At 37.7% G+C, this 26,401-nt stretch overlaps 1 protein-coding gene across 8 annotated transcripts in view; it reads right to left on the bottom strand.

Moving 5' to 3' along the window:
* Positions 1-26,401, bottom strand: part of NEK11 (NIMA related kinase 11) — an 89,340-nt gene that overhangs the window by 7,123 nt on the left and 55,816 nt on the right. For 4 of the 8 annotated variants that reach the window (XM_021389354.1, XM_021389357.1, XM_021389358.1 and 1 more), the window contains 3 exons: positions 19,785-19,909; positions 15,125-15,185; positions 8,447-8,543 (listed from right to left, as the gene is read on the bottom strand). In XM_021389354.1, coding sequence (XP_021245029.1) covers positions 8,447-8,543; positions 15,125-15,185; positions 19,785-19,909 — 283 coding nt within the window. Of the gene's footprint in view, positions 1-4,946; positions 5,040-6,226; positions 6,369-8,446; positions 8,544-13,993; positions 14,337-15,124; positions 15,186-19,784; positions 19,910-26,401 lie in introns of those variants that run through there. The other 4 variants (XR_002436241.1, XM_021389359.1, XM_021389361.1 and 1 more) reach the window with 4 other exon arrangements.

Genomic DNA, 26,401 nt, shown 5'->3' with positions numbered 1-26,401 from the left:
GAAGATAAAAGCCTGTGCAGGGATTTTTGAAAGAATAATTTCAGCAGATTTCACTAAACTCTGTTCTCTCTAAATCAAGGTTCTCCCCATGGCATCCAGCAGTGTTATTTAGCATTCCCATCAATACATCCAATTCATATTTGTCCCCAAACAAGCTATTTCTAAACATTCACTTATTAACCCTATATACAACGGAGTGCTTGCTACTTGCAGCTAAACATTGGCAATGCGAATCTTGGTGAAAATGATTGTTGAATTTATCTCCCAAAAATGACTTTTTGAAAAAGAATCAGGAAATTACGTATCTTTGATCTCATACAAAAAAATTGTTCCCTAACAGTACTAGAATATCTGCTACAGCATCTCACAGGTCAGTAAACAAACAGGTTTGTCTCAATTACAACGCAAAAGGTTTCTTTTCCCTCAAGTTATCTTCCTGTCATTCAGGATGGTGACATTACTGATTATGAATCATTGAACCTTCTCTGAAGCTTCAAGCTCTGGGTTCAAAACTACAATTGCATCAAAGCTCTGTAAAGAGCTCTGGAGATCTACTAAGAGAGACGCATTATAGGCTTATTGATTTATTTTTTAGGAACTTACTTCTCAAGGTAGGGCACTACCTTTCTAGTTCTGACTGTCTGTTGGGTCTTGGGAATGTCGTAAGTACAGCAAAGTCTAAGAAAAGGGCATATTGAAAAAAAAACAACAGGATGAATTATTATACAAAAGCTAGTAAAATAAATTCTGAATTCTTAAGACTAGTCCCTACATTCACCCTCAAGCCTCAGTGGACTTTGACTTACATAGTATTATCGCTGCGTGAAAGTTTCTTCACTTGAAGACAATGATAATTTTCATAACTCATCCTTAATTACTTCATAACTCCTGAATTAAAGCACCTGAATTTCATTGCAAACAAAACTCTGACACCCTACTTCAAGGATCTACAAAATTTAAAGCATATTTAAGACATGTTTTCCCCTGAGATAATAAGAATCTTATTATTTAAAGCTGTAGACACAGTTGAAGAAATATCAATAATATTCTGTATGCATTTCATTTTCTGAGATAAATTAATTAGTAAAAGCTAGCATCAGCTCTTGGAAGAACTGTGAATTAGAATTTAGAACTGTTAGTTGAATTCTATCTACAGAAATCAGAATAGTTTGTGAAAAGGGGAAATGATGAGGGTTTTTTTGTGCTTTATGAAAAATACCAGCACCAAAAATCCAAGCAACCTGTCCAATGAGTTAATTTGCACTGAGCACTTAAGTCTTCATTGAATATGAATGATTCAGCAAGTGGAATACTATCATAAATCAATCACTCAGGGATAAAATCTCTCTTCTGGGAGAAACTGGTAGGAATTACAGGCCCAATACTCATTACTCTAAAATAGTCTTCATGGCCTCTACTGGGAGACAGCAGGAGTTTCAGCAGACTATTTCCCTCCCTCCGGAGCTATGTGCCTAACCAATTTCCCATAAGTTAAAAAAAAAAAAAAAAAAAAATCTGATTTTTCAGTGAAATAAGAAGCAAAAAAAAATTATGATGAAAAAAGAAATTCTCTTTGAGTCTATTTTTATTACAGCAGCTCTGCATTGCTAACCTCTTTCCACAAGGGTTTGCTGAGTGCCATTTGAGTATTCACTACCCATATTACTTCCACGCGCCTCAATAAACCTCCCAAGGTCACTATGCTGCACCTAGCAAACACTGTCAAGATTCTTCAAGTGTACCTATATGGAAAACAGACTATATAATTAATGCCACATGAGAGCATTCTCACATTTGGAAATGACTGGCAAAATCAAAGCATGAGAAAACTGAATAACTCAATCTAAGTATGATGTATGCACAGCATGAAAAATCATGTTTTTTGTGCAAAACAAAAAGATGTATTAGTCTAATTGTAATGTTTTGAGTGTTCAGGGCTACTTGACATTTCAAAATAGATGATTCTATATTTATAATTATGTGTTTTGTAACTGGAATACAATTTTCAGACTGGATGAAAATTCTCTACTGCTAAAGCAATTATGACATTAGTCTCCACTTGAAAAAAAATCCTTAAAAATTCAGGATGACAGAATGGCTCACAAATCTATGAAGTGCAGCTCAGTAAAGAAGGTGAAAAAGTCTGAGTTTTTTTTAACATATCCACGTAAATTCACAAAATCTTAGACTTAATTTTAAGAGTTGGAACTGAGGCTCAACAATGTGCAAAATGAGCACCAGGATGAGCATCCCAAGAAAGTACATCACAGCTTAATTGTGCCCTTTTGTGTATTGGCTAATAGACCCACTACCAAGTTTGCTCCCTGTATTTATTCCGAGTGCATCATAACTCTGCCCGTGGCAGGGGGCTGGAGCTCAATGATCTTTAAGGTCCCTTGAAACCTAAGCCATTCCATGATTCTATGATAACTATAATTGTGGCCAGTTTTGTACTGACATATAGCAAATAACCCAGTATTGATTTAATTTAACCTACCTGGCTGAGGGCTTTGCACCAGTACACATGTCCTATTCTACAGACTGGGTAGAAATCCAAGGACATTTGGATTAGTGACCTGGGACTTCAAAACAGAATCCCATTTTCCAAAATCATAAAGCTGGAGCAATATATATATATACACTAATTTCAAAAGCAAACAAAAAAGACAAAAAAAAAAAAGGGGAAAAACACACTGTTCTTGCCAAATACTTTTCAACAGCAGCTGGTAAATTCTGACCTTGCTCATAGCCGGCAGGGGGTACTTTGAGATCTATATAATCAGTACATCCCCACCTAACAACTAAATTATGAATCACTTGCAACTTTTGCTGAGCTCAGATGTACTGGAGAACCAGCACAATTTCTGCCATAGTCCTCTCTCTTTTCCTACAGTACATATCAGGGCGAAAGCTTGACGGAAAGAGTAACAAGAAAAGCTGAACAGCCACTAAGTTTGAAGGCTTAATATCTATAATACTCTGGGCATGTGGAATGAATGCACTTGACAATTTTAAAGATGCCATCATTTGCAGCTCAATAATACAGAAATTCTGTCATGTTACAGCACAAAATATATTCAACCCAAAGATGTGAAACCTGAGCCTTGCTAATTCCTTTGCCATTACTCTCCGTGTGACTCTGCATGTATCAGGAAGAAAAGGAGGAGCCACTTGTAATGAACTATTTCTCGAGAAAACTGGATCTACTCAAGTATTTTGATTTGTTTCCTTTGTGGGAGCTAGGTAAGGTCTAAATGAATACAATGGATTTTCCAAGATTCACACGCTTTCACATCTCTTCTGACCTACCACTCTAATCTTGAATATGTAATTTGATGCATCTAGATACCAAGGATCACATTGTTCTAGATGTGAGGATAAAATTCTATGTGCACACAGTCTGGATGAGAGGGATAGTACCCCAGAAGTACTGGAGCAGGTAATCCTGGAGATTAGGACCCCAGCATGCCCTAAACACTAAGAGATGGAGACTGGCCTTTGAAAATGAGGTGCGATAAAAACTGTGACAAGGAGGATGGATACACAGTTAAAATTTTGGCTTAGCCCATGGAAAGTAAAAATATACATTTATACTGTAAGCTGTCTTGGGATCACCACACTGAAATTACAACCAGACAACAGAGGGTTGAACAGAATAACTGAAGTATGTATAAGAGGAAATCTCATGCTCAGAAACATTACAGCATCAGTATCCTCAAGAATAATGTTCTCTACCTGGCTGCAAAAATCAGTCACAGCTCAGACAGCAGCAATACCAAATAAGTCTCTTGTCTGCAAGAAGATACTTTAGGCCTCAGGCACATTTACATCATAATGCTTTCAACATGACAGTTAATAGCAATCAAAGGCCTCTGAGATTTTTTTAAGTCTAAAACTCCAGTTAGATTTTCTATATTTCTTGCATTTGGCTTCACCTAAAGATTTCCTCAATTATGTCAATAACAAACTCATTTTCAGTAGGCTCAGAGTCGGCCCTGAGGAAGGCCCAACCAACATCTAATAAATCACTAAATCAAATAGCCAGTCTCTTCACAACAAGAGTAAAAAAATGTGCAGAAACAAATGCACACAGAGTCTTCTGCACTGCAGGCATTTTTAGGACTACTAATGTTATATTCAGTGCCCATTCAATCACTTCAGTTTGACCTTTCTTTATGAATCTTTAAGATGAATGACATATTTGATGCCAATTGCACAAGCAAAAGAAGTACATATGCATCGTGCTCATGAGTCTTAACCACTAGTGTTATGAGCAGTCACAGGAATGGAATAAAAATATCACTATATGCCTTTTCTCCATGACTTCTGAAAGACAGCTTTACTTACACTCAGCAGGTGATGATGAAGTCTTTTGCCTGATCATGGCAGACTGCTGTGTGTAAGACTTCAGGGACTGACTAAGAGGTGCTTACTGCTGTGCTGAAGGATTTTAATTTACTTAAAATTTGGGGCATAAAAGCCTTTTCCTTTTACTGACACACATTTTATTGAATTCTAAATTGCATATTAAAGTTCACTGCTATTAAAATGATTCATTGTATGTATTCATGGATACCTCCACAAAGGAGCACAAAGTACTCTGTACTAATAGTTTTTTTTCCTCATTTTTTACATTTTTATTTCTTTTAATATTTTAAGTGCAGAGAGAACAAGATATAGATTCTATTCCATAGGTATTAAATTATGCAAAAAAACCCACCTTACTCTGTAAAACACAAATTCTCATTTTACAAAGCCCCAAAAATGAATTTTCACTACAGTGTTGAGAAGGTTTCAAAGGGAAGCCTCCCCTCACTGGACAGTTAGGATGCAAATACCACCTAATAAAGGGAGGTGCAATTGTGAATACAAGCACCAGCACCAAAGCCCCAAATAAGGCTTTTTCTGTTCCACAAATTTCTGCACACACTTGTCTTATTTCTCACCTTTAGATCATGCAGCCCTTTAGTGACTTCAGTTCTCAAGCGCACATCGTAAGACTTTCCATATGCTTGTGAAGAGCCATCTGAGATAGTCAGCTACATGGAAAGAAGGGCCTCATAATAAGAGAAGAAGATGAAAACGAATATCACAGAAGCACAGAATGTCAGGGATTGGGAGGGACCTCGAAAGATCATCTATTCCAATCCTCCATATTTTGACCTCCATAGCTTCTTTCAGGCTACAGCAGCTATCAGTGCTGCTGAAGAAAGCAATCAGTTCCATCTACCAAGCTTTTCAGAAGCAGAAAACAAGCATTTGCTTCAATGACTAGTCTAAAGGTTTTCCCTGGGGACAAAGTCTATCCTTCAGGTAATGACTACTGACAAAGCTTCGGGTATTTTGTAAAGGAGGCTTTGACAAGCTTTATGGACATCAGTGGGGGGAAAAAATTTTAAAAAAGGGATAGCTGGTCTAACAATTTGATCTGATGGAAAAAAAGTGCTTTGGTTTCAGGGGTTTTCTGAAGAACAGTGTGGTTCTCTTCTGAGATGCGTAACTGCAAAATCTCTATAGGGGAGCAACAGTGAAACTGCTATTCGTTTTTCCTCATTTCTCTCTCTGGCGAAGACAATTTGTCTCTAGAAAGCATGTGGAAGTATAGCTGCTTAGACTGCAGCAGGAAGTAACATCAGGGATAGCAACCACCATGAGAATGAGATGGTGGCCAGGTCAGAAAATACTCCTGTTTCCTACATCTAACAAGGTTCCTAAGCCTAAAAACTGTATGAGTCACAGAACTCCGTATACTTGGCTTACTTCCCACTGTTAGAATGCAAAGCTGGGAAGAAGCATAATGAGAAAAAGCTCAGATAACCTTTGCAGGAGCTAGTTCATGAAAGTGAGATTTCCTATAAACACTGCAGAAGATCCTAATACCAAACTCGTTAGCATTGAAGTAGAAATTTTGCAGACAGAACGAACTCCACTTGAAAGGTAAAGTTAAATCTATGTTGCTATAAACTTCATAATGAATACTGATATCAAGTATAACAAAGTAGAAATTGTTGTCACTGGAGTGGGTGATTTTATCATGACTTTTACTGAGAGGATAACAACTCAAAATGATGGAACAGGGAGTGGAATGGGATTGGTAAGAAGATGTTGGAGGAAACATTCAGGGACCATAGTGAAGGAAGCTGGTGACTAAATCATAAACAAGACTCAAGCTGTCTATAGGTTAAGCTTTTTTTTTTTTTTTTAAGTTACAAAAGGAGACAAAGGACACCTACCTACAGTACACAAGAACATCAATGTCTTCGCCCTTCTACATTCCTGTAAAGGCACAACTTCCTGATACTCTCTCGCATGAATATATGTCTGAGGCCTTGCACAAGATTACAGCAGAATCTTCTTAAATTGGCACTCTGACAAACAGAAGTACAACACATCATGTGAAGTTTGCTGAGGGACGAACAGAGCAGCTGAGGCTTCACACATCATTCTGCAGATAAGTGCACTGCCTGCTCTCCACTGAAAACTCTCTCACTGTGTTCTATGTGCAAACTGCATGTGTGTGTGAGAATTTGCAAGGATCACCTTTTGTATGTGTGTGCTGGGTACTGTGCTCACTCACTTGCTCCTTAACACTCTGATATTCATGCAATGAACATGCCTTTAAATATTAGACATCTAGATATTCAGATACCACACAGTCATACCATATTCAGGAGAAAGCACAATAACATGAGTAGATATTTTGACAGACTTCTTTAGACTACATATTACAGTTCACAAGTGGGAATCTGTGGCCTTGTTTTCCAAACAACAACAACAAGCAAAAACAAAGCAAATCCCCCCTCTAGTTTTTCTGTTAATGATTCTTACTTTAAAATGGCTTACAGTATGGCTCACAGATACAGTTTCCTGGTTGCTCTCAAGATGCCAGCTGGGTGGGCAGCTGACTGTTCTCATTCAGGAACCAGATGACATGGAAAGTGTTCCAAAACAGTAAGGTCTAATGCACTGAATGTAAATACCGAAGTTACCCAGGCTTTTCATTAGCATACGACTGTTTTATAAACTACACTGCGATGTGTCATTTCCAAAGGATTATAAAACAGCATTTCCAATTTGTTCAGCATTTGTCCACCGTTACATGCTGACCCTATCAGAACCAACAAAGTGTGAAAATAGAGAAACGGCACGGAAAAGCAGACTTAAAGAAGTGATTTAATTGTACTTCAGCCCTAGAGACAATGACCACGAAGTTCAAATAGTTAAGATTTATCCTGTAACTGTGAGAACACAAGGTGAAGGCTGGAAGACCAGTGAGCATTTTGACTAAACAACCTCACCTTGCAACTAGAGAGTGCAACTTGATGCATGTTGTGGGCTTTTAAAGTACCTTCTATGAAATGAGAACGGAAAGGAATCAGATCAGCTGACTGTGAAACTTGCTGATTAGTTTCACAATGAAGACTAAACCATAAAGTGAAACCCAAGGAACAGCTCTTTTATTGAAATATCATAAAACAGAGAATCTTCTATCTGGAGTAAATCAGATTGTTATTTCTCTTGAATATATAGTGCATTGTACACAGTAATGTGTTATAAACAGTGAACGGCATCAATACAGTTACATTTCCATTAGTTTTCTTTAATGGTATCATGCAACTGCCAGCATTAAATGTCTGGGCTCTGATAACACACACCATATCATTGATACTGTCCACCCATATAAGATAGAAGTGCCCTTTTTTAAAGAAGCTTACAATCTGAAATCTTTTGAATGTTGCAATACTGTAAAGAAAAACTGAGTTCAGAAATAATAAACAGTATTATGATTATCAGTTCAGTGACTAAATTAGGGAGCAATAAATCTTGGAAATACAGAAATTACTGACAGTTTACTGGAAGAAACTCAAGATATGTTAACCAGTACACTTTAGAGAGCAATCAGAGATCTTTTTTTATTAAGATACTGAAATCTTTATTAATAAAGTTCAGGTGATGGTTAGTGATGGTGAAAGCAATTGATTTTCAAAGGGAGTTGTGCATGCAACTTCCCTTGTCTCATTTGAAAACCCAAGGCAATAACAATTACATTTGTTTTTAATCATCATATCACTATAGGAAACAAATCTTAGACTTTCTTTCCATGCTAGAATGAAGTGTGGGTGAGGGAGCAAACATGGCGGAAACATGAAGATCTGTAGCTGATTTACGGGCACGTGTTGAGCTAATAAAGGGAAGTTCTCAGTGACCCAGACAACAAAACAAGCTGGATCTTGGAAAAGATGACAGTGGTTGCTCAGATTACAAGAAAACAATTAGAACTGACCATCAAACTTCAACCTCTGTGCAGGCAAGTAGGTATCCAGTTTGTAAAACATAGCATGTTAGGAATTTTTTGGGGTGAGGAGGTGACACAATTTACCTTCCGCCATTTTTCAATTCCGTCCTCTTTGCCTAGGTATTGGTAACACACAAATATGTTACTTACTGCCTCATGCGATTCAGCTTGGTCTCAGCCATAGTGCTGTTGAGAGCTCTGAATCCCTGGGGCACCCCTGGAGCCACGCTGGTGACAGTTGCTGAGCCTACAAATCAATGCACAGACATACAACCTCATTCACCTTCATCCCCTGAGCACTGTTTCAGAGTCAAGGGCAGTCAGGAGGAGGAAGACTACTCCTGTTCCTCACAAGGTAGTGCCAAATTAGTTAAAGATGAATTAGATTATTAAATACACATTAAGGGCAACTCCTTTTTTAGTGACATGTAGATTTACATCTCAAAAGTACCAGAATTGTAACATGAATTTTCCTGCTGTGCAGGAATTATTCTATTACAATAGAATGGACAGTTACTCAAGGAAGTGCTGGGACAGATAAATATTCAACAAAATTATATTTACTTGGACAATATTTATTTTCTTCCATTATTCATATACTTAGTTATAAGAAAGAGCAAGAACACTCTTCCTGACAGGCAAGTCTCTCCTTTGGCTCAATCATACCGTAAACTGATAGTATTTTACCAATCAGACAGTAAACTGACTTATGGCATCGCTTTCCTTTTCAGATGAAAGTACTCCTTATATATATGTGTGTGACCATACCTATGTATATATATATAATGTGGCATATAAGAAGTATACATATGCAAATGCTCACACACACAGACTTCCTGTTCACATAGCTCATGGGATGTTAAAATATTTAATGACCTAAGACCAGAGCTGCTGAATCACATAAGACTGCCAGAGCTGTCAGCTCAAATATCCTGCAATTTTATGTTGCCACTGCAACACACAAGCCCCTGCCTAACCTCAGACAAGCCTTCAGGTTCAAGTTAGTGATTTGTTTACTTATTGCTTCTACTGCTCCCATTGGAAGACAATTCCAGAGCCCCACTGTGACCTGGTGGCTAAAATCCCTCTTGATTTCCAGACAAAATTTCTTCATTGGCCAGTTTGCTCTCATTTCTCTCCTGTGTTAGTCTCTTTTTGGCTTACTCAGTTCTTCCCTTCACTTTCGCATACTCCTCTCATTTATTTGTAACTGGGGGAGAAAAAACAAGATTCTGCTTTCACCGTTCTAAGCCAAGCAAAGCAGCTATTTTAATTCTTTCCTGCAGAATTATTTGGCATTAGGATTCCAGTTCCCAAAAGAGGAGAATGTATATCATGGTGGAACTCATTCTCTGTAAATGAGTGGGCTGTGGCACACAGCACCTAAGTTCTTAACAGCCACAGCAGGGCTTTGCATGGGACATGAATAAGCGAAAAGTCACACAAAGAAGTTAATGCAATGCCTTGGCTACATAAACACAGTCTCCTCTCCAAGTAGGCGTTTTTAGCTTGGATTTAGCCAGGTTTTAGCTTGGATTGCATTAACATTGATCATGTACAGCCATAAGGAGCTTGCAGCTACCTTTCTGCTCTGAGCAGTACAGACACTCCCAGACAGTACAGACTGCTTCTCCTGAAAGCATAATCATGACTTTCCCAGGAGTTAGGCTCCTATGTCTTACATGATTATAGATCCTGACCATATAAATTTGAATATTGAGAGTAAATTTTCTACCATGAAGGATCCAGCTGAATTGCCCTCAGTGAGCATTTACCAGTTTCAGGGCTTTGCAAGTAAACGTAGGAAGCAGGTGTGGAGAGAGAAGACAGAAGAAATGGACCACTGACTCAGTTCTCTGGCTATGGACAAACCATTTGACTGTTAAAAAAAATTTTCAAGCTTCTTTTGCCATCTAATGGCCAACAGTTGTCTGGTGCCTACGTATTACAACTGAGGTACAGTTAACACAATTCATAAGATGAAAATTTACAAGCTCAGTTCTTACTAGCAAATAATAACTTCATACACTGAAAAAAAAAAATTCCTGATGATTTACTTTAACACTACACACGTATATCCATCTATTTTATTCTGTGTATCATATGATCTGTAAGCATTCAATTACTTCAGCAGCACTGAAGAATTCAGATCTCTGGAGTGGCCCTGAGGATGATCCAAGTGCTGTGAAGCAATACTCATGGCTTACAGGGTGGCTCACTCCTCTCTGAGTTGGCAGGTAATTAGGGTCCAGATGTGGGGACTTGGGCTTTGATATTGTCGAAAGACTTCAAAAACAATTACTTTTTTTTTTGTCCTGACCACGAGTGCTCTGAAGAAAATGTAAGCCTTGCATTCCTTCTGCGTACATTCAACCACAGGTCCCAGCTAAATTCTGATATTTCTATTATTACAGGATATATCATTGTGGTAAGAGCACAGCAAACTCTTCCTGCTTAGTGGGTTCAGTCTACTTATTGCTACAATACTTTATCTCCCTCTCTTCTGACATTTCATTATTAAAGGCATCCTTCTTGTTTTTTTTCTGGGATTCCAGTCTAAATAATTCTTACTTTGCCTACTCTCCACATTGGCAGTTGGCCAAGAAATGCTTCCTCTGTAAACACAAACTAATATCTATCTTCTTCTCCATTAAATATAATCTTCTGGGTACTGTGAAGAAGGTGCAAGGACTACAGATTGTAGGATGCTGTAAAGGTGTGGCGATTCATAAAAAAAAAGAGTTCTCAGTGAAATCCACTAACAGCTTTTCACATTGTTACAATGAAAAACCTCAAAAATTTTCCTAGAGTGATTCATAACCCACACCAACTTCTGTATCACAGGAATTTTCTCAGAAGCAGTTACTTGATTAATAATGTATTTTGCATCCAGCTTCCTAGCTTGAAGCAGTTTGTCTATCCATACATCATCAGAACAAATAACTCTGCTTCTTCAAAAGGCAGCCAAGTAACTATTTGCATTGTTAAGCAATTAACCATTCTTGATTAGTTAAACTAAATCAAATGAATAAACAAAAACAGTGACTTTTCAAAACCAAGTACTTTCCCTTCCTAAATATATTAAAAGATGAATATTATTCCAGTCTCTAGCCTAATACTGCAGAGAACAAAGGGCAAAATTGTCATCTTGAATCATGGAGTACCAGTTTTGTGGCTTTCACTGCATCCTTCTCACTCTGTCAAAGGGAAGAAAGATGAAAGAAATACTCTGCTCACATTTACTCATAGATACTTACAGTTAAAAAGGATGATTATGATTAGCTGATGAGACATCTGCATATTATGTATTAAAGGAACTCATCCCTACATTTCTGCTAAAAACCCAAGAACTGGTGATAGATATCTATTACATCTCTTGCTAATTCATTATGTGTTAAGAAACTATAACCTCCACTGAATCACAGCCTTGTGGTTTGGATTTGCTTTTTCAGCTTTCATTTCTACATATGAGATCCTCCAGTGCCTTTTTCTGTAAGACTGAAAAGCTCCTTAGAATCAGAGGTATTTTCCTGAGTTTATATTTAAAAATACAAACTAACCAAATTGCCTCTAACCTTCTCTTTGCTTAAGCTAAGCAGACTTAGTAAACCTTGAAGGTAGTTTTTCAAACTTTCTTTCATTTTGTAGCTCTTTTCTTGGATGTCCTCCATTTTTCAGGATTTACTAGTATGGATTATTTTATCTCAAATCGACTCAACACAGAGCTGCATAGCCAACCAAGTGAAGCTTGCGCAGTACTGAAGCACTGGTATTCTCACTGATTCACTGGAAAACTCTGGGGAGAAAACTCAGTTAATTCAAAAAGTCCCAGGATTTTACCCCTTACCTCTGAGTTTTTAAGCGAAAGAAACTCCATCTATTGAAAAACAATGCAATTTTATTGCATCATTTTCATCACAGCCGTTGCTGACATTAAAAAAAAATCTAGCTTTACTCTACTCAGATGTTCTCTAAGATATGCCTGAAATTGTACTTTTTTTTTTTTTTACAATTCCTTTAACAATGAAAAATGCCATGAGAAATTCTGACCGGTCAAAGAACTGCAGTTCTTCTAATGACCTTGGGCTACTGGTTTTATTTCCACTTATCATTGTATTCTTAGAATCACAGAACCATAGAATGGTTTGGGTTGGAAGAGACCTTTAAGATCATCTAGTTCCAAACCCCCTGCTCTAGGCAGGAACACCTCCCTCAAGACCAGGTTTCTCAAAGCCCCATCCAGCCTGGCCTTGAACGCCTTCAGGGAGGGGGCATTCACAAACTCTCTGGGCAAAACAGACTTTTCTTTTCTACAATCAGACTTTTTAGATGGATAGTAGAAATGATCAGTTACTTACGTAGAATGGCATATTTTTAGCTAACATAATTAAAGAAGTAATGTAGAGAAATCTGCCTGATACATCAGCAGAAACTTTGAGAAGTGGAGACATAGGATGAGGTTATGGACAAGGAACTGTAAGAGGTGAGGCATAAACTGGCACTGGGAACCCCATGTCTACAAGCAACTCTCTAGTTGATAAAGAAATGCAGACCTGGAAATGGGCAAAACTCCTTTTACCATTTAGGGTTAACAAAAAGAACATCCAAAGTATGTAAAATGCACATAACTTTTTTATATGACGTGAATTTGTAGGCTAGTGAAGGAAAAGCAACGTTGGCAAACACAAGAAAACTACCCCAAGTGGATCCTAGAGTGAGGAAGAAGCATTCCTGGTGAAGGATTGCAGGTGCTGAGGACTCACCACATCCCCCTGACACACTAGGCCAAAGTTACCAGCATTAGTACCAGTGGGAAGGTGAACACAACACCAGACAAAGTGGGAGTTACAAGATGCATGGATAAAAAAATTTAACTACATTACTACAGATAACTTTCTTTTTAACAGTCGTAATCATCTATTCATTTTCTTCCTTTTCTGTAATTATTAGACCTGGGCTAGCAATAATTATTTAATTAGACTGTTAAGAAAATGGACTGTTAAGAAATGGACTTTGAAGAGTTCCCTGTAAGAACACAACTGAAATATCTTTTCATATCATAAACTGATTTTTTTTAATGAAAAATGACTAAATTGCAGTGAGAATGTTGGAAAAAAAACAAAAAACAATGAAGCAACCAAACAATACGATACAAGCATTTCTGGTTAATAAGCACAATGCTTCTAGGTTTTACATCCTGACAAAAAAATAATAATCCTGGTTTATAGGGTTCTGACTAAGATGCCCATTAACAAGATGGGAAATAGATTATTTCAAAGATATTTTGTACTCTGCCCAGCTTTGTAGCTTGACATTGAAAGAACTTAAAACAGTAAATATTCAAAGCTCTTCAGCAATATTGAGCATACAAAGATAAAAGGGACCCTAGCAGATTTCTTCTCATATTATCATCACAAGTATTTGTTTGGAACAGATGATGCAAACCTAATTACTAGCTCAGCTTGGAGAAAGGCTTTAAGTTTCAGAACAGAGTGGTCAGATGTTTTTTAATTATTAAATCATAATTTAATTTTTTAATATCATAATTTTAAAAGGCATCTTCTTTTTCTTCATATTGAAAGAGAAAGCCAAGAATCTCTTTAATACTAAGATTTATTTTTCAAAGAATGCCATTGTTTGGCTTTCGGTAATACTCTGGATTATTCCCAGAAGCCATTAGGGCAATTCCTCTCTTACATTACGAAAACAAATTATTGAAGTACAGAGCTACATTTTGTTCCCATTTCCACTTCTGCAAACCTCCTGCAGACAACAGGGCTGCAATTTTATAAAGAAGTGCAGAATTTGAAAACCATGAAATCTCTGCTAGTGTGAAGGTAAAACACACAATAACAGGCTTTCATTCAGTCATAAAGATCACCCCGACATGGAACCCCAGTGGGGTGATCAGAGAGTGACTATGAGTGTGATGGTCATACCTTTGACTACTCCCTTTTATCCTTTTTCTTCTTCAGCTTTCTCTGCCATCATTCCATGGTCATGAGCAGGGGTGAAACAGAGCTCAGCAATGGAGGAATCACTGCAAGGAGGATATCCCAAGCTTCCCCTATATTCTCATTTCAAAGTCACAAGTTTATCATGACCATCATCATATCGATGGATGTAAACGAGGCACCAAACCAAGAAGAAACAAGGCTGCTTTCATGCTACCCACCCACAGACTGCTACTGGCACACCTCAACTTAGTCTTCCAGTGACTACACCAGCCTCAGTAGATAGCCTTCTTTCATTTATGTCTTCTTTTTAGCTTTTAAGTAGACCATGAGAAACTAGAGTTTGAAACTCTAGATTTATAGAGAGAATTTGCAGGAGACTTTAGGATTAAATTGCAAACTTAAATTCTCAGTGATTTTCCTATGCCTGTAATGAAATAATGTAAGGTAAAATAAACATTATCTAAACCTGGATCATTTTTTTTTTGTTTAAAAATAACAATAAAAAACTTTTTAAAATTCATTTTATCTTTTTATTACCTGTCCTAGAAACTATAAAAAAACTTACATATCCTTAAATATTTTCCTTTGAAGAAAAAATGGCAAAAGCCAAATTTTTAAAAGCTTTTATTTTAACATTCCACAACTCTGAGCATCATGTTTTATAATTCTATTATTTAAAAAAAAAAAAAAAACTAATCGTGAATGCCTTTTATCTTTGCATATTTAGACTTTTTTGCACTAGATTAAGGAAGCAATTTTCAGGAAGAACACTGTTGTTGAGTTGGCTTTTTTTTTTTTTTTCAAAACGGAAATAATGGGAATGTGATGAATAACTGCTGCTATTATATTTAAAGAAGAAATATGATCTTACCCAGTGAGCTATTATTAAGGATGCTCTCCAAATGCTTGACCATCGCTTCAATATCACTGTCCTGAGGATGAATGAAATAATGAACAGCATTAGTGTGACCAAAATCCTAAATAAAAAAATAGTGTACTAGAGGTATGGTCCTATAAACATAAAGGATATTACTTACAGCAAAGAGTGTCAACGCTAGACTACAACAAGGTGACTAGATTGCTCACAACTTTTAAAATATTTTCTTCTCTAAGACAGTAGGTTTGGCAATGGTGTTATGTAAAAGCAATTATTTAAGTCAGATACCTAGCAGAACACAAGCACGTAGGACAGCTATGAATATAGCTTAAAAAATGTGTTTATTGCTGAGGTTGGTGTGCAATATTTGAAAACATACCAGCATTTTATTATTGGTTATCCTTGAAATATCTAGAACAATATTGGAAAACTAAAGTATAGATTTCATAACCATTCCAAAATTTCATAGACTTATCATATTTGCCACTGCAAATTAATACTTACATTTCATTTAATTGCACCTACTCACATAACTTGTAACAATGAATAATTGAAACTTTAATTAGGAAAAGATTTTAGCACTTTTCTATTTTAAGTATTCTGCTACAAGACAGATAATTAACAGTTTTGCCATGATATCTTTCATGTGAAATGTCATTCATGTACACTGATGAAATTTAAGATCTGACCACTAAGAAAGTATTGTGCTCCAGGAAGTACATCACATTTCATTCAAATGTAAGAGAAAAACCCGATTTTCTAAAAGCTGTTACCATACCTCATGTGACAGCACGGTGACAACATGGCATCCCTCGACTATTTAAAACTGAACATCAAAAGCCTGACCTTGCTGAAAAATCCACCAAAAAATTTCAGCAGCCTATGGTTTTAAAAATGCTGCAGAATAGGAAAGGGAATTTGACAGATCCACAGAAGAGAAGCACTCTTACACATAAGAGACAACATGGATGAATGCTTGGATGTTTCAAACTCAGAATGAATGAAATCATTTCTAATAGCATCAGGCCATACTAAGGATGCCAAGTCAGGCACTAGGAACCTAATGGTGCAGCTTTGGGGTAGTAGTGCACAGACTACCCACTGTGCTGATCCACTGGATCTATAATTCACTGGAGGTGTGACGATAATTTATACTATATCGCTGGAGCTATGATAATTTATGCCAGTTAATTATCTGGTTTGATGATCTCAGGAGCAACCTGGAAACTGAAAATAGTGAGCTAATGTACTGTATTACTAGACTCTGTAAAAGTGAAGAGGGCTAATTTGCTATTAATATTGTCACTAAAAGAAAACACAAAGAGCAAAGTGATAAACTGCAGTAAAAAGCATCTCAGCTAAATCAAAGCAAACGTGAAACTTTCACAGTTCACTAACATTTCAAGATGAAACCTCTTTTATGTTTCATATTTTCTAATTTATTTTTGGAAATAGTTTCGTATTCTCTTTCACGTTGTCCCCTTAATTAGCCCTCATGCAATTAGAAACCAACGTCCCTAAAAAAAACAAAGAATAAAAAAAAGGAAAAGAGCCATCGGCTCAAGGAGCTAGAAGTATGGAAAAGTAACTGACAAATTCTTGCTTGAAATCTGGCAATCTGTATATAAGCTGCAAAAGAGAAGGAAAAAGGACACCGAACTCCAATATTACAACCAAGATGAGATGTTCAGATGTGTGTAGGGCTTAAAACTGGTGAAAATTCCACATCTACAAGTGGACAATGCAGTTTAGATCACACAAGCTGTATTGAAAGTTAGCAACAAATAGAAAGTAGCTGTCTCAGCTCCCATCCTAACACTTTCAATTATACCAATGGAGTGCCTGATGCCACCTTCTTATATGAAGAGGTTTCATTTCATAAGGCCACTACTCCATCTGTTGTGACATCTCTGGGAGTCTAAAACAGCAGGAATTAAGAGCTTCAATTCCTTTCAACATCATGCATCCCAATGTGTTATTCAATTAGATGACTTGTCTGACCCCCTACTACTGCATGAACTACTGCATGAATATCAGAGGGTTTTTTTAAATTTTTGTTTGAAGTAATGGGGTCACCATTAAGCACTACCAGACATAGCATTTCTGCACTCCATCTGCACAAAACTAATGAGTAAAGCAATCTTGACACTGGATAATTGAGAGGTTTGCAATGATCAAGAAGGTAAATACCTTACAGGTCCTTAACCTGTATTACAGTGGATTGACTTTCAAAAGCTTAAATTGTAGAGGTATTTTTGAATAAAGAGTTAAAGAGTATGAATCTTATCATAGAAATAGGAGTAGGAGTTTTGGTATTAAGTAGATGACTGCTGAAGCAATGCCCTGCTATATACTAGCAAGATCAAATCTATTCTGGTAGGATTTGAAGCTTATTATTAAAGTTGAGCATGATACCACCTACCTTTGAGTGGGATTCATCTCATGTAACTGTTGACATCCAGAATGAAGATGCTCCATGCATGCTAATAACTGCAGAGCTCTTTACAATCACCAGAGAGAAAGAGGTACCTCTCAGCATATTCCATCTGACCCACACATTAGATTTTTTTGCCAAGACAAAATTATTCCCTAAAAACGTGTATTTCCCCTAACTGTGCAGAGTTTATATTCAGTTAAGCTAGACATGGGTGTACAGCTAAGTCCAACCTGCTTTGTCTTCACACTTCCTGCAGAATTTTTTACTCAAGAAAGGGAAAAGTGAAAATTCTTCTCCCTTCCCAAGAAAAAGAAAAGGTGATTGTGGCAGTGCCCAGAAAGACAGTTCTGCCTTATCTAAGGTGGTGGTGAATAGGAGGGAAAATAAGGTCAGGCTATTTGCCGCTTTGATAAAGGAAGTCCTGAGAGGTAAATGCTCTGAGAGGGTGTGCTTTCCAACTCAGCCTGGGAAAGCCAATTTGCAGAGGGCCAGTTCATGGTGTGCACACGGACTGCTGATAAAACAAAGCCACAGAGCCTGGAGGGGCTGGATCCTGACAAGAGACGTCAGCGGGACAGCTCTTCCAACCTAGCATCAGTTCTTGTCCCAACTGAATTCTGAATCACTACAAAATGACTGAATGTCATTGCTCAAATCTGGCTGCCAGCACTCAATTTATTCTGCATTACTGAGAAATCTATTTTTATCTTCTGCCCTTTGTTAATTCTAAGCAGCAGTCTGCCTGTTCAAAAACAGTATTGATTGACACTTAATGATATTGTCAATGAAAGCTGAATGAAAATTTTAAAAGGCATTCTGAAATAGAAAAACAGAAAAAAAAAAAAACAATACTCAAAGTCTGATTAAAGTGAGCAATAATTTATTTTTAAGATTCCATTGTGGTAGATTTTTCAGGCAACAGAGCTTTTGTATTTCTGTGTTTTAAGTAAACACAGACGCAGCAAATTGCAACAAAGCATTGCCTCAGATATTCTATTGATTTCCAACTAACTGTTTATTTAGAACACTATTGTATTCACTGTTAGAGAATGCTATGTGTTTAGTTTGAAAGCTAAGAGGACATCTCTAGATTGAATGAGGTGTTTATGAGTAAACTCCAAGTTTGTTTGAGAGAATTTCAGGATTCCCTACCACTGTGGCAGAAGTAGAATTCTGATTTCTCACATGGGTATTTAATTTCTGCCTTAAAAACTACATCTTAAAGAACCTATTAATTTAAAAATTTTAAAGAATATTACAAGTTATTCATAATTTAATGAAGAGTTTTAGCAAACTTGGTTGGTTCCCCAGAATGTAAACAACGTCAAACTCTACTCTGCAGATTTTGCACGTTACCTCCACATAACATTTGTCATCCTAAGCAAAATCAGACAGTACTGTTCAGAAGCACTGGAGCAAAATGTTTTAAGTTGATGGCCCGGGGTAGAAAATAATTGCTCCTGAATGCCTTAGGAAGATCCATTTTCAGAGCTGACTTGGGCATTTAAGTTCATTGATTTCACTGAGACTTGATCACTGAAGACAGGATTCATTGCAGCTCATTCTGATCAGATCTAAATTAGGTGCCTTTTCCAATAATCTTCAACCTTCAATCCCTAAGAGTTTCTTGTGGCAGCCTTACCTGATAAAGCTACTTTAAGCCTTTCAATAATAAGTTTTATTTTTATTGACACTTTCTAAGATTCTTGGGAGAGTTTACAGATGTGCTGGTCAAGACTTGCTATTGTTAATGCTCACAGTTATCATACTACACTAGAAAATATGACTAATACAGACAAGAAGATGCGGCACCTAGAGGTGCCAATCTTTCCCCAGGAATTAGATCTGGAATTCATATCCTATGCATGAAGTATTCTTTCAGCTTTAACTTAACTTAGGTATAACTAACATCACGTGAGAGAACCCCACTCTGTGTTTAACGCTACAAGGAAATTTACTGATAGCAATACACTTGAAGGCATTCTTGGGAGTACGATCCCTAATCTTGAAGAAATGCAAGGATCTTTCTCATCAGTGCATACGTATAATTCATTTGAGACATAATCCTTTAACTAATTCATGATACCAGTATAGACACACATTCCTAACAAAAGCAAATTTCAGTAATATCAGTAGGATGAAATCTTGGAAGGGGTTTCATTTTCTCTCAGAAAATGAACATCAAATGTGTACTTTTTTCCCAAAGGTCAAACATACCTGCTGATTTGTCTTAGATACAGTCTGGGACACTTCCACATCCTCCTCTGTTTCACTGTCTTCTGAACAGGATTCAAACTCTTCATTATAATATTCTTCTGCAATTTGTGGGTCTTCAGGGATCTCTAGAAGAAGTTAAGAGTTTATAGTATTTTATAGACAGACAATACATGTGATCTTGGAAAGATGCAATGGATTTTATATCACTCATGCTATATCACTAACAAAGAATTCTGTAATTGAAAATTATTGGATAGGTTATCAGATTAAAATGTTCATCTTTGATGGCATGATAAGTAGTGCTAAAGCTGCCTCTGCCAAAAGGCCAGGTCCTCATCACATGGAAATTAATGACCTCAAAGGATCTATACCGAGTTTGGGCTGAAATCACTGAACCATAAAATAATTCAGGCTGGAAGGTAGCTCAGGGGATCATCTAGTTCAGCCCCACTCAGAGCATGGTCGGCCTTCAATCGAATCCAGCTGAAATTATGCCCCTGTTTTGTTTTCTCTAACATACATATCCTGTGATGAATATAATGGCTAGGTTAAATTGGAAATAACATATATCAGATTCTATAAGCAAGGAGTTAGTAAAATGGCTTGAGGCCAGACTGCACCTACTTCAGCAAGCTGTCCTTTCTCAGCAAAAGTCCTTAAGCACTTGTTCAATTTTAAGCTGAGGCCAGACTGTGGAGACCATCAAAACAAACAGCAGGAAACCTGCTTTTCTGAACAGAAAGCTGCAATGCAAAGGGTTGCCCATAGGAAGCACAGGTCAATGACAGAGATGAGACCAGAGCAGGAGGAAGCCCAGCTCAGCAGCTAACCCATCAATAGCCTTCAGCATTTGTGCAGGGAGGTGCTCTAGGAGAGCTAACACCTCTGCTTTATTCTAGGCAGTGCTTACTGAGTTATTATCAAGACAATTTTTGTGCAAGCCCAGGTACATTTTTATGTTATCAGTTTTCAAATAGAAAATAGTTGGCTAGACTTCCCTGGCTGCTATTATTATAAGAAATGTTAGCTGAAGATAAAAGCCATCTAATATCAAGCTATTGTAGATCACTACAGTCTTAGCATTAGCTGATTTCTCCCATTCTCCCAATTAAGTCTACCTCTTTAAATCACAGAATCAGATAATCATAGAATGGCTTGGGTTGGAAGGGACCCCAAAGATCATCAAGTTTCAACCCCCCTGTCACAGGCAGGGCCCACCAAGAAATATAAACTGACTAATATTAAATATTACTGCACTGAAGTAAATCCAAACAATACTTCATATAAAATTAAAAATGCATAATAGATGTTTAAGAGATTGTGTCACATTGATGAAAATACCCAAAAGATTTAAATAAGTGAATACAATTAAAAGATGCCCTTGGATTTTGGGTAGGAAGAACCATTCTAATCTTTAAGGCATAAGAAACTCAGTAAAAAAAAGGGGTAAATGTATTTATCCGCTGCACTAGAAGATTGAAGTTCTCCTGTTGGGATTTAATCTCTACTATTATCTACTGTCTCCAGAGCACTTTCAAAAATACTTCTTACTTTGTAGATTTACCTCCAAAATGCTGACACATTTGCTCTCAGGTTTCTAAGACATTTGTGCAAACTCCACTGTCTCAATTTCTAATTTAAAAAAAAAAAAACAATATCTTGTGCTTCCAGAAGAACCTCCAACCCCCCCGAAAAGCTTATTCCACAAAAAAGAAAAGCATTTATCATTGCATCTAATTATTTGAATTTTCCAAAATGCCATTTGACAGAAAAGCCTAACACTTCATTAAAAAAAAAAAAGCTAAAAACCAAACTCTCAAAGATCATTCATTTTTAGCATATGAAGAATACTACTGAACACACAGATATGTGTTCACTTCCAGACATAGTGAACATCTGTCTTTCTTTCTATCAGGGAGGCTGTCATTCCTGTGATTACTCTAATTTTGTTAGGTTCATCTGCATGTTATTTATGTGTCCATAAGCATTCACATAGCTATGAATCAGCCTATTACAATACAAACATTGCACTACACTAGTGTTTTCTGACCCTCCCACGTTCTGCATTTGTTTACTGCTGTATTAAAAAACACAGTCCTCTGCTCACCAACTGAACAAGGTACAAAAATCACAATTTACATGCTCTAGCTACAATAGAGCTCTATACCTTACCAATAGCTCACAACCAGGCAGAACTGAGCCTCATTCATCTAAACTATCCAAAGAGGCCGGCACTGGATGAATCCTACTTCCATACCAGCTTTTGCATCCTTTCCACAATTTCTTACTTTACCGCTTGTGACATTGTTTTGACAGCTATACAATGATGGTCATTTAATCCGAGTTCAGCAACACAATTTTCAATGCTATTTCAGACATGAGAGATATTCCAAGATACAGATGTTTACTGGCTCCAATTCAGAATCTGTTTCAAGTGACATTTCTCCCAAGAAAACAGCACATCCAGTAGATAAGAGCTTGGGAATTAAATACAGTGAGGCTTTAGAACTACTTTTTGTTATGACAAACATATTTAAACAAGATATTTTCAAAACAACAATAAATTCATTTAGAATGCATGGTTCATTGTAAGTTTCTGCTAAATAGAACCAACTCCCCATTGCCCATATGCTACAGATGCAGAGACATAGCTCTGATTCTCTGCTGAATTAATTTGAACGCAGAAGAGCTTACTTAGTTGAGACCTAGGATCAGTCTAATCTCAAGAACACACAAGCTGGCTGCAGCACAGCAGCCATAAGCCACCACTGAGCTCTGCCTGTGCTGGCTGCCTTAGAACTTGTTTGGATATTGTACCACAGTGCAGAAGAGCTGCACAGAGTGAGACACTGAATAAACAGCTGGGACTGATTCACTTCTGCTAGAGCCGGAGCGAACAAACCTGGAGAAGTCCAAGTTCACCTCTTGATAACCGCTTGTTGGTCTCAGTCCCTCAGTGCAGTGCAGATAACACAGGTGACGTGAGTTTTTGGTTCAGGAAAGATACTGCTAGGGTAGGCTGGGCTCCATACACTGTCATTTTTACATCTGCGGTCCATCCTCTAGGACATCTGCTACCTGAGTTTTCCTATAAGCCTTGATATTTTGTCTCTCCCCATCTCCCCAGCAGAAAAGGGCTAATTACACCATCTCCTGGATGTTCTCAGTGCAGTTCCACATCTCAGCAATGTAGCACAGAAGGAAGTAATCTTTAATAAAGATGTTGTTCTTTGGGCTAAGCTTGTTTGAATCATGTATGAACCTTTGCAGAGCCTATTGTGGACTTCAAGGCCAGGGCTTTGATTCTGTCCTTTGCTCTGACACAAAACAGAAACTAAGTCTATTTGTGCCTGGGAGGCATTTGTGGTAAAAAAAAAAAAAAGATGCTAGTGAGGTGAACGTCAAGTCTGTCATTTTGAAAGATGAAACTTAACTGCTGCTGCAGAAGCTGGGATACTCTGCCTCTGTATTTCAACAGCTGGACTAGGAGAACAACAGCATTGCATTTCCAGACCTAACACTACCTTCAGCCCACAGGATGCCCTTGCTCACGCAGCACTCCTGATCTGCCCAAGAACGGAGGGTCCAGAGCACCCCACCTCGCACACAATGAAGTCACTCCGTGCAGCATACACATGGCAGGCGGAGATCCCACCTTCTTCAGAGAGCTTTGGAAAACAAACATGTAACATCCAATATAAAGTTTTCTCATACTGTGCCAGATGGTAAAACATGCAGTCCAATGGCCGCAGCACTACTGCAATACAGCTGTCCCTCGGTTGCCTGCTCTCCCTCTGCTACAGCACACTTACAAGCTCCTGGTGTAGCACAAAGCAAGGTCATCTACTGCTGCTCCCTCACGCTCATGATCCCAATCCCAAAATACATTTTATTTAGCCTTGTGTGTTTCGCCAAGGTCTGTCCCAGCACCTTTATTTGCTTACACTAAACACCTCGTTCAGAACAAACTCAGCTGTTGCTTACATATTGCTAGGCAGCTTCAGCGTAGCATTGCAAGACTTGATACTTGTAAAATGTATTAGATAATGGAAAGAAAAAGAGCTCAGAATAATAATCTCCCCTTCTAGATTTCTATCTGTATAAGAAGACAAGCTATGCAGAAGATAACGGAATGCAACACTTGTAATATTCTACTTAAATCCAACAAGAGATTTTTCCAGGTAGCACAGTACCCTGGTGACATTTTCTCCAGAGATGAACATGCTTTGATAAATATCTTTAATTTTCTATTGCCTTGAAGTCATGCCTATAATTGGTGTGTTAATGCAGCACTCCCACATTCTATTGCATGCAGAAGATAATAAATAAGGCACCTTTTTATTTAAAAAATGAAAAAGGAGAAGAAGGAAAACAAAACTGCATTACATACGTTCATTTTCACCACTTGTATTCACAGCAATGAAGGCACACTTGACTGTTAAGGACTACTGTATGTTTTTTAATCCCGAGGCCTCAATACCTCTCTGATAAAAGCTAGCTTCTGTCAGCTGTCACTTTCTGATCGTAAGGAACAAAGTAGTTCTGGTTCCAGGTACCACAGACTGCACAGTACTACAGACAGCAAAGCAAAGAGCACATCATTTGACTGCTCTGGCATATACATACTGTCATGAGATGCAATGTCACACAGTGCCATCAATGTTACGGTGACTTGAACCAAAGCACCGAGAAGTGCTATGTAGCAGTGGTTAGGGCCTGCCATGTCTCTGCTATAACACAAAAATTCAGATGGAGGGGTCAGAACAAAGATTCCTGCATTTCTCCCTGCAAGGCCCTCTCTAGGAGCCACGTTAGGAATGGCTTCCATGGCAGCACCTCATCAGTAAGGCAGAGATGCCACCAGGCCTTTCTGTAAAAGCTTAGCAATAAATTCCACTTTGATCCCATGTGAGCAGTATTATGTACCAGAGTGGATGCCGCAGCAGACCCCAAGCTGGGCTGGGTGCCTGGTGTGCAAGGAGGGGCTGGAAGAGCTGGGTCCCTTCAGCCCCAAGACATGGAGGTAAAGGGCAAACCTTAATGATGTCTACAGCTTTCTGATCAGAAGGGAAAAGGAAGATGGAACTCAAGTATTCTCAGAAGTGTACAGCAATAGGATGAGAGGAAATGAACATCGGCTTGGACATCATAAATCTCAAACTGATATTAGGTAAAAAGAATTACAAAGAGAGTGATCAAATACCAGAACAGGACTTAGGAGAAACTGTGTAATCTCCATCCTTGGTGGTGTTCAAGACTTGACCAGACACAGCCATGAAAAACCCAGTATGATTAGATCTTCTTTTAGCAGGTGACTGAACTGGAGACTGCCAGAGATTACTTCCAATGTGAATTATTGCATGATTCTGTGGTTATGTGATGCACCACCAACAAGTTGTTTTAAATTATGACAGATGTATTTGTGTGTGTGGCCATATTTAACATATACACTTATAAGGTGATCAGAAATACGTTCATTTCTGTAACCTCTACAAGAGGTAAACATTCTCAGAAATCGTTTGCAAAAGGAGATCGTGAATTGGGCTGGCCAACACTTCAGAACCAGTTAGTGCATCATTTACCTCAGAGCTTACTTCAAGAGAGAAAACAGAAAGAGCTGAGGGGCATTGCCACTAGGAGAGAGGTTTGAAATCTATGGATATACGCCCTCGGTTACACAGTCCTGAATGAGAGAAAGGCTCTGTGTCACTACATGGTCCAGGTCAATATTCATTCAATTAGAAAAAATAAGATAATTCCATTATTATAACTTAAGATAATGCAGATTGTTTATTTGTTTTCAGTGCAGGACAACATTAACAGTGTCCATCAAACAGAACTGCCATCCACTGGCCAGCTATAAAGGGGATATGCAACCTTGCCCGTGGTAGGGGGTTGAAACCAGATGATCTTTAAGGTCCTTTCCAACACAAATAGTTCTATGGTTAAGCCCTGAGCTTCACATCTCAGAAAGTCAATTGAAGCTTTTGTCCAACTTCTAAACTAGGCTGAAAAAGAGTCTCAGAAAAGGCATTGTTTAGGAAATGAGCTAAGGGATGTAGCAGGACTTTTGTATCCAAAAATGTCATGTATAATCCTTTAGCCTAAACACGAAAGGACTGTGTGGTCATTAAAAGAATTACGTTCTGACAGAACCATGTACAGCTTAGATGTAAAGAAAAATGATTTGTTCTAAATGAAAGCCAGAATCATAGCCAAAGTTAAACATTAATATTTTTTAATTCAGTTTTTAGCATTATAAGAAAGAAAAAAAACTTTGATTTACCTGTGGATTTCACAGTGATCATTTACCTACTGTGGAATGTCTCAGAAAAATGGAGATAAAGAGAATATAATTCAGAGTAGCATTACGGGGGTCATCTATTGCTTGATATTAAAAATGAAGTAGTTACTTAAAATATTTTTTCCAAAGAAAAAATATTATTATCATTATTTTAACCCATATGAGATTTCCAGGAAAAGCATTTTATTTCAAGAACACAGTTCTTTTCCTCAAACCTTCCACCTCCTGACATTTTATCAATATATCCGCAGGCTGAGCATGAGAGAAAGATGTTGCTAAAAAGAGTTGTTAACAAAAAAGAACAGCAAGTAGG

This window comes from Numida meleagris, chromosome 2 (assembly GCF_002078875.1).
Source record: "Numida meleagris isolate 19003 breed g44 Domestic line chromosome 2, NumMel1.0, whole genome shotgun sequence".
Classification (NCBI taxonomy): domain Eukaryota; kingdom Metazoa; phylum Chordata; class Aves; order Galliformes; family Numididae; genus Numida; species Numida meleagris.
The sequence above is the reverse complement of the archived record's forward strand: the minus strand, read 5'-3'. Positions and strand labels throughout refer to the sequence as shown.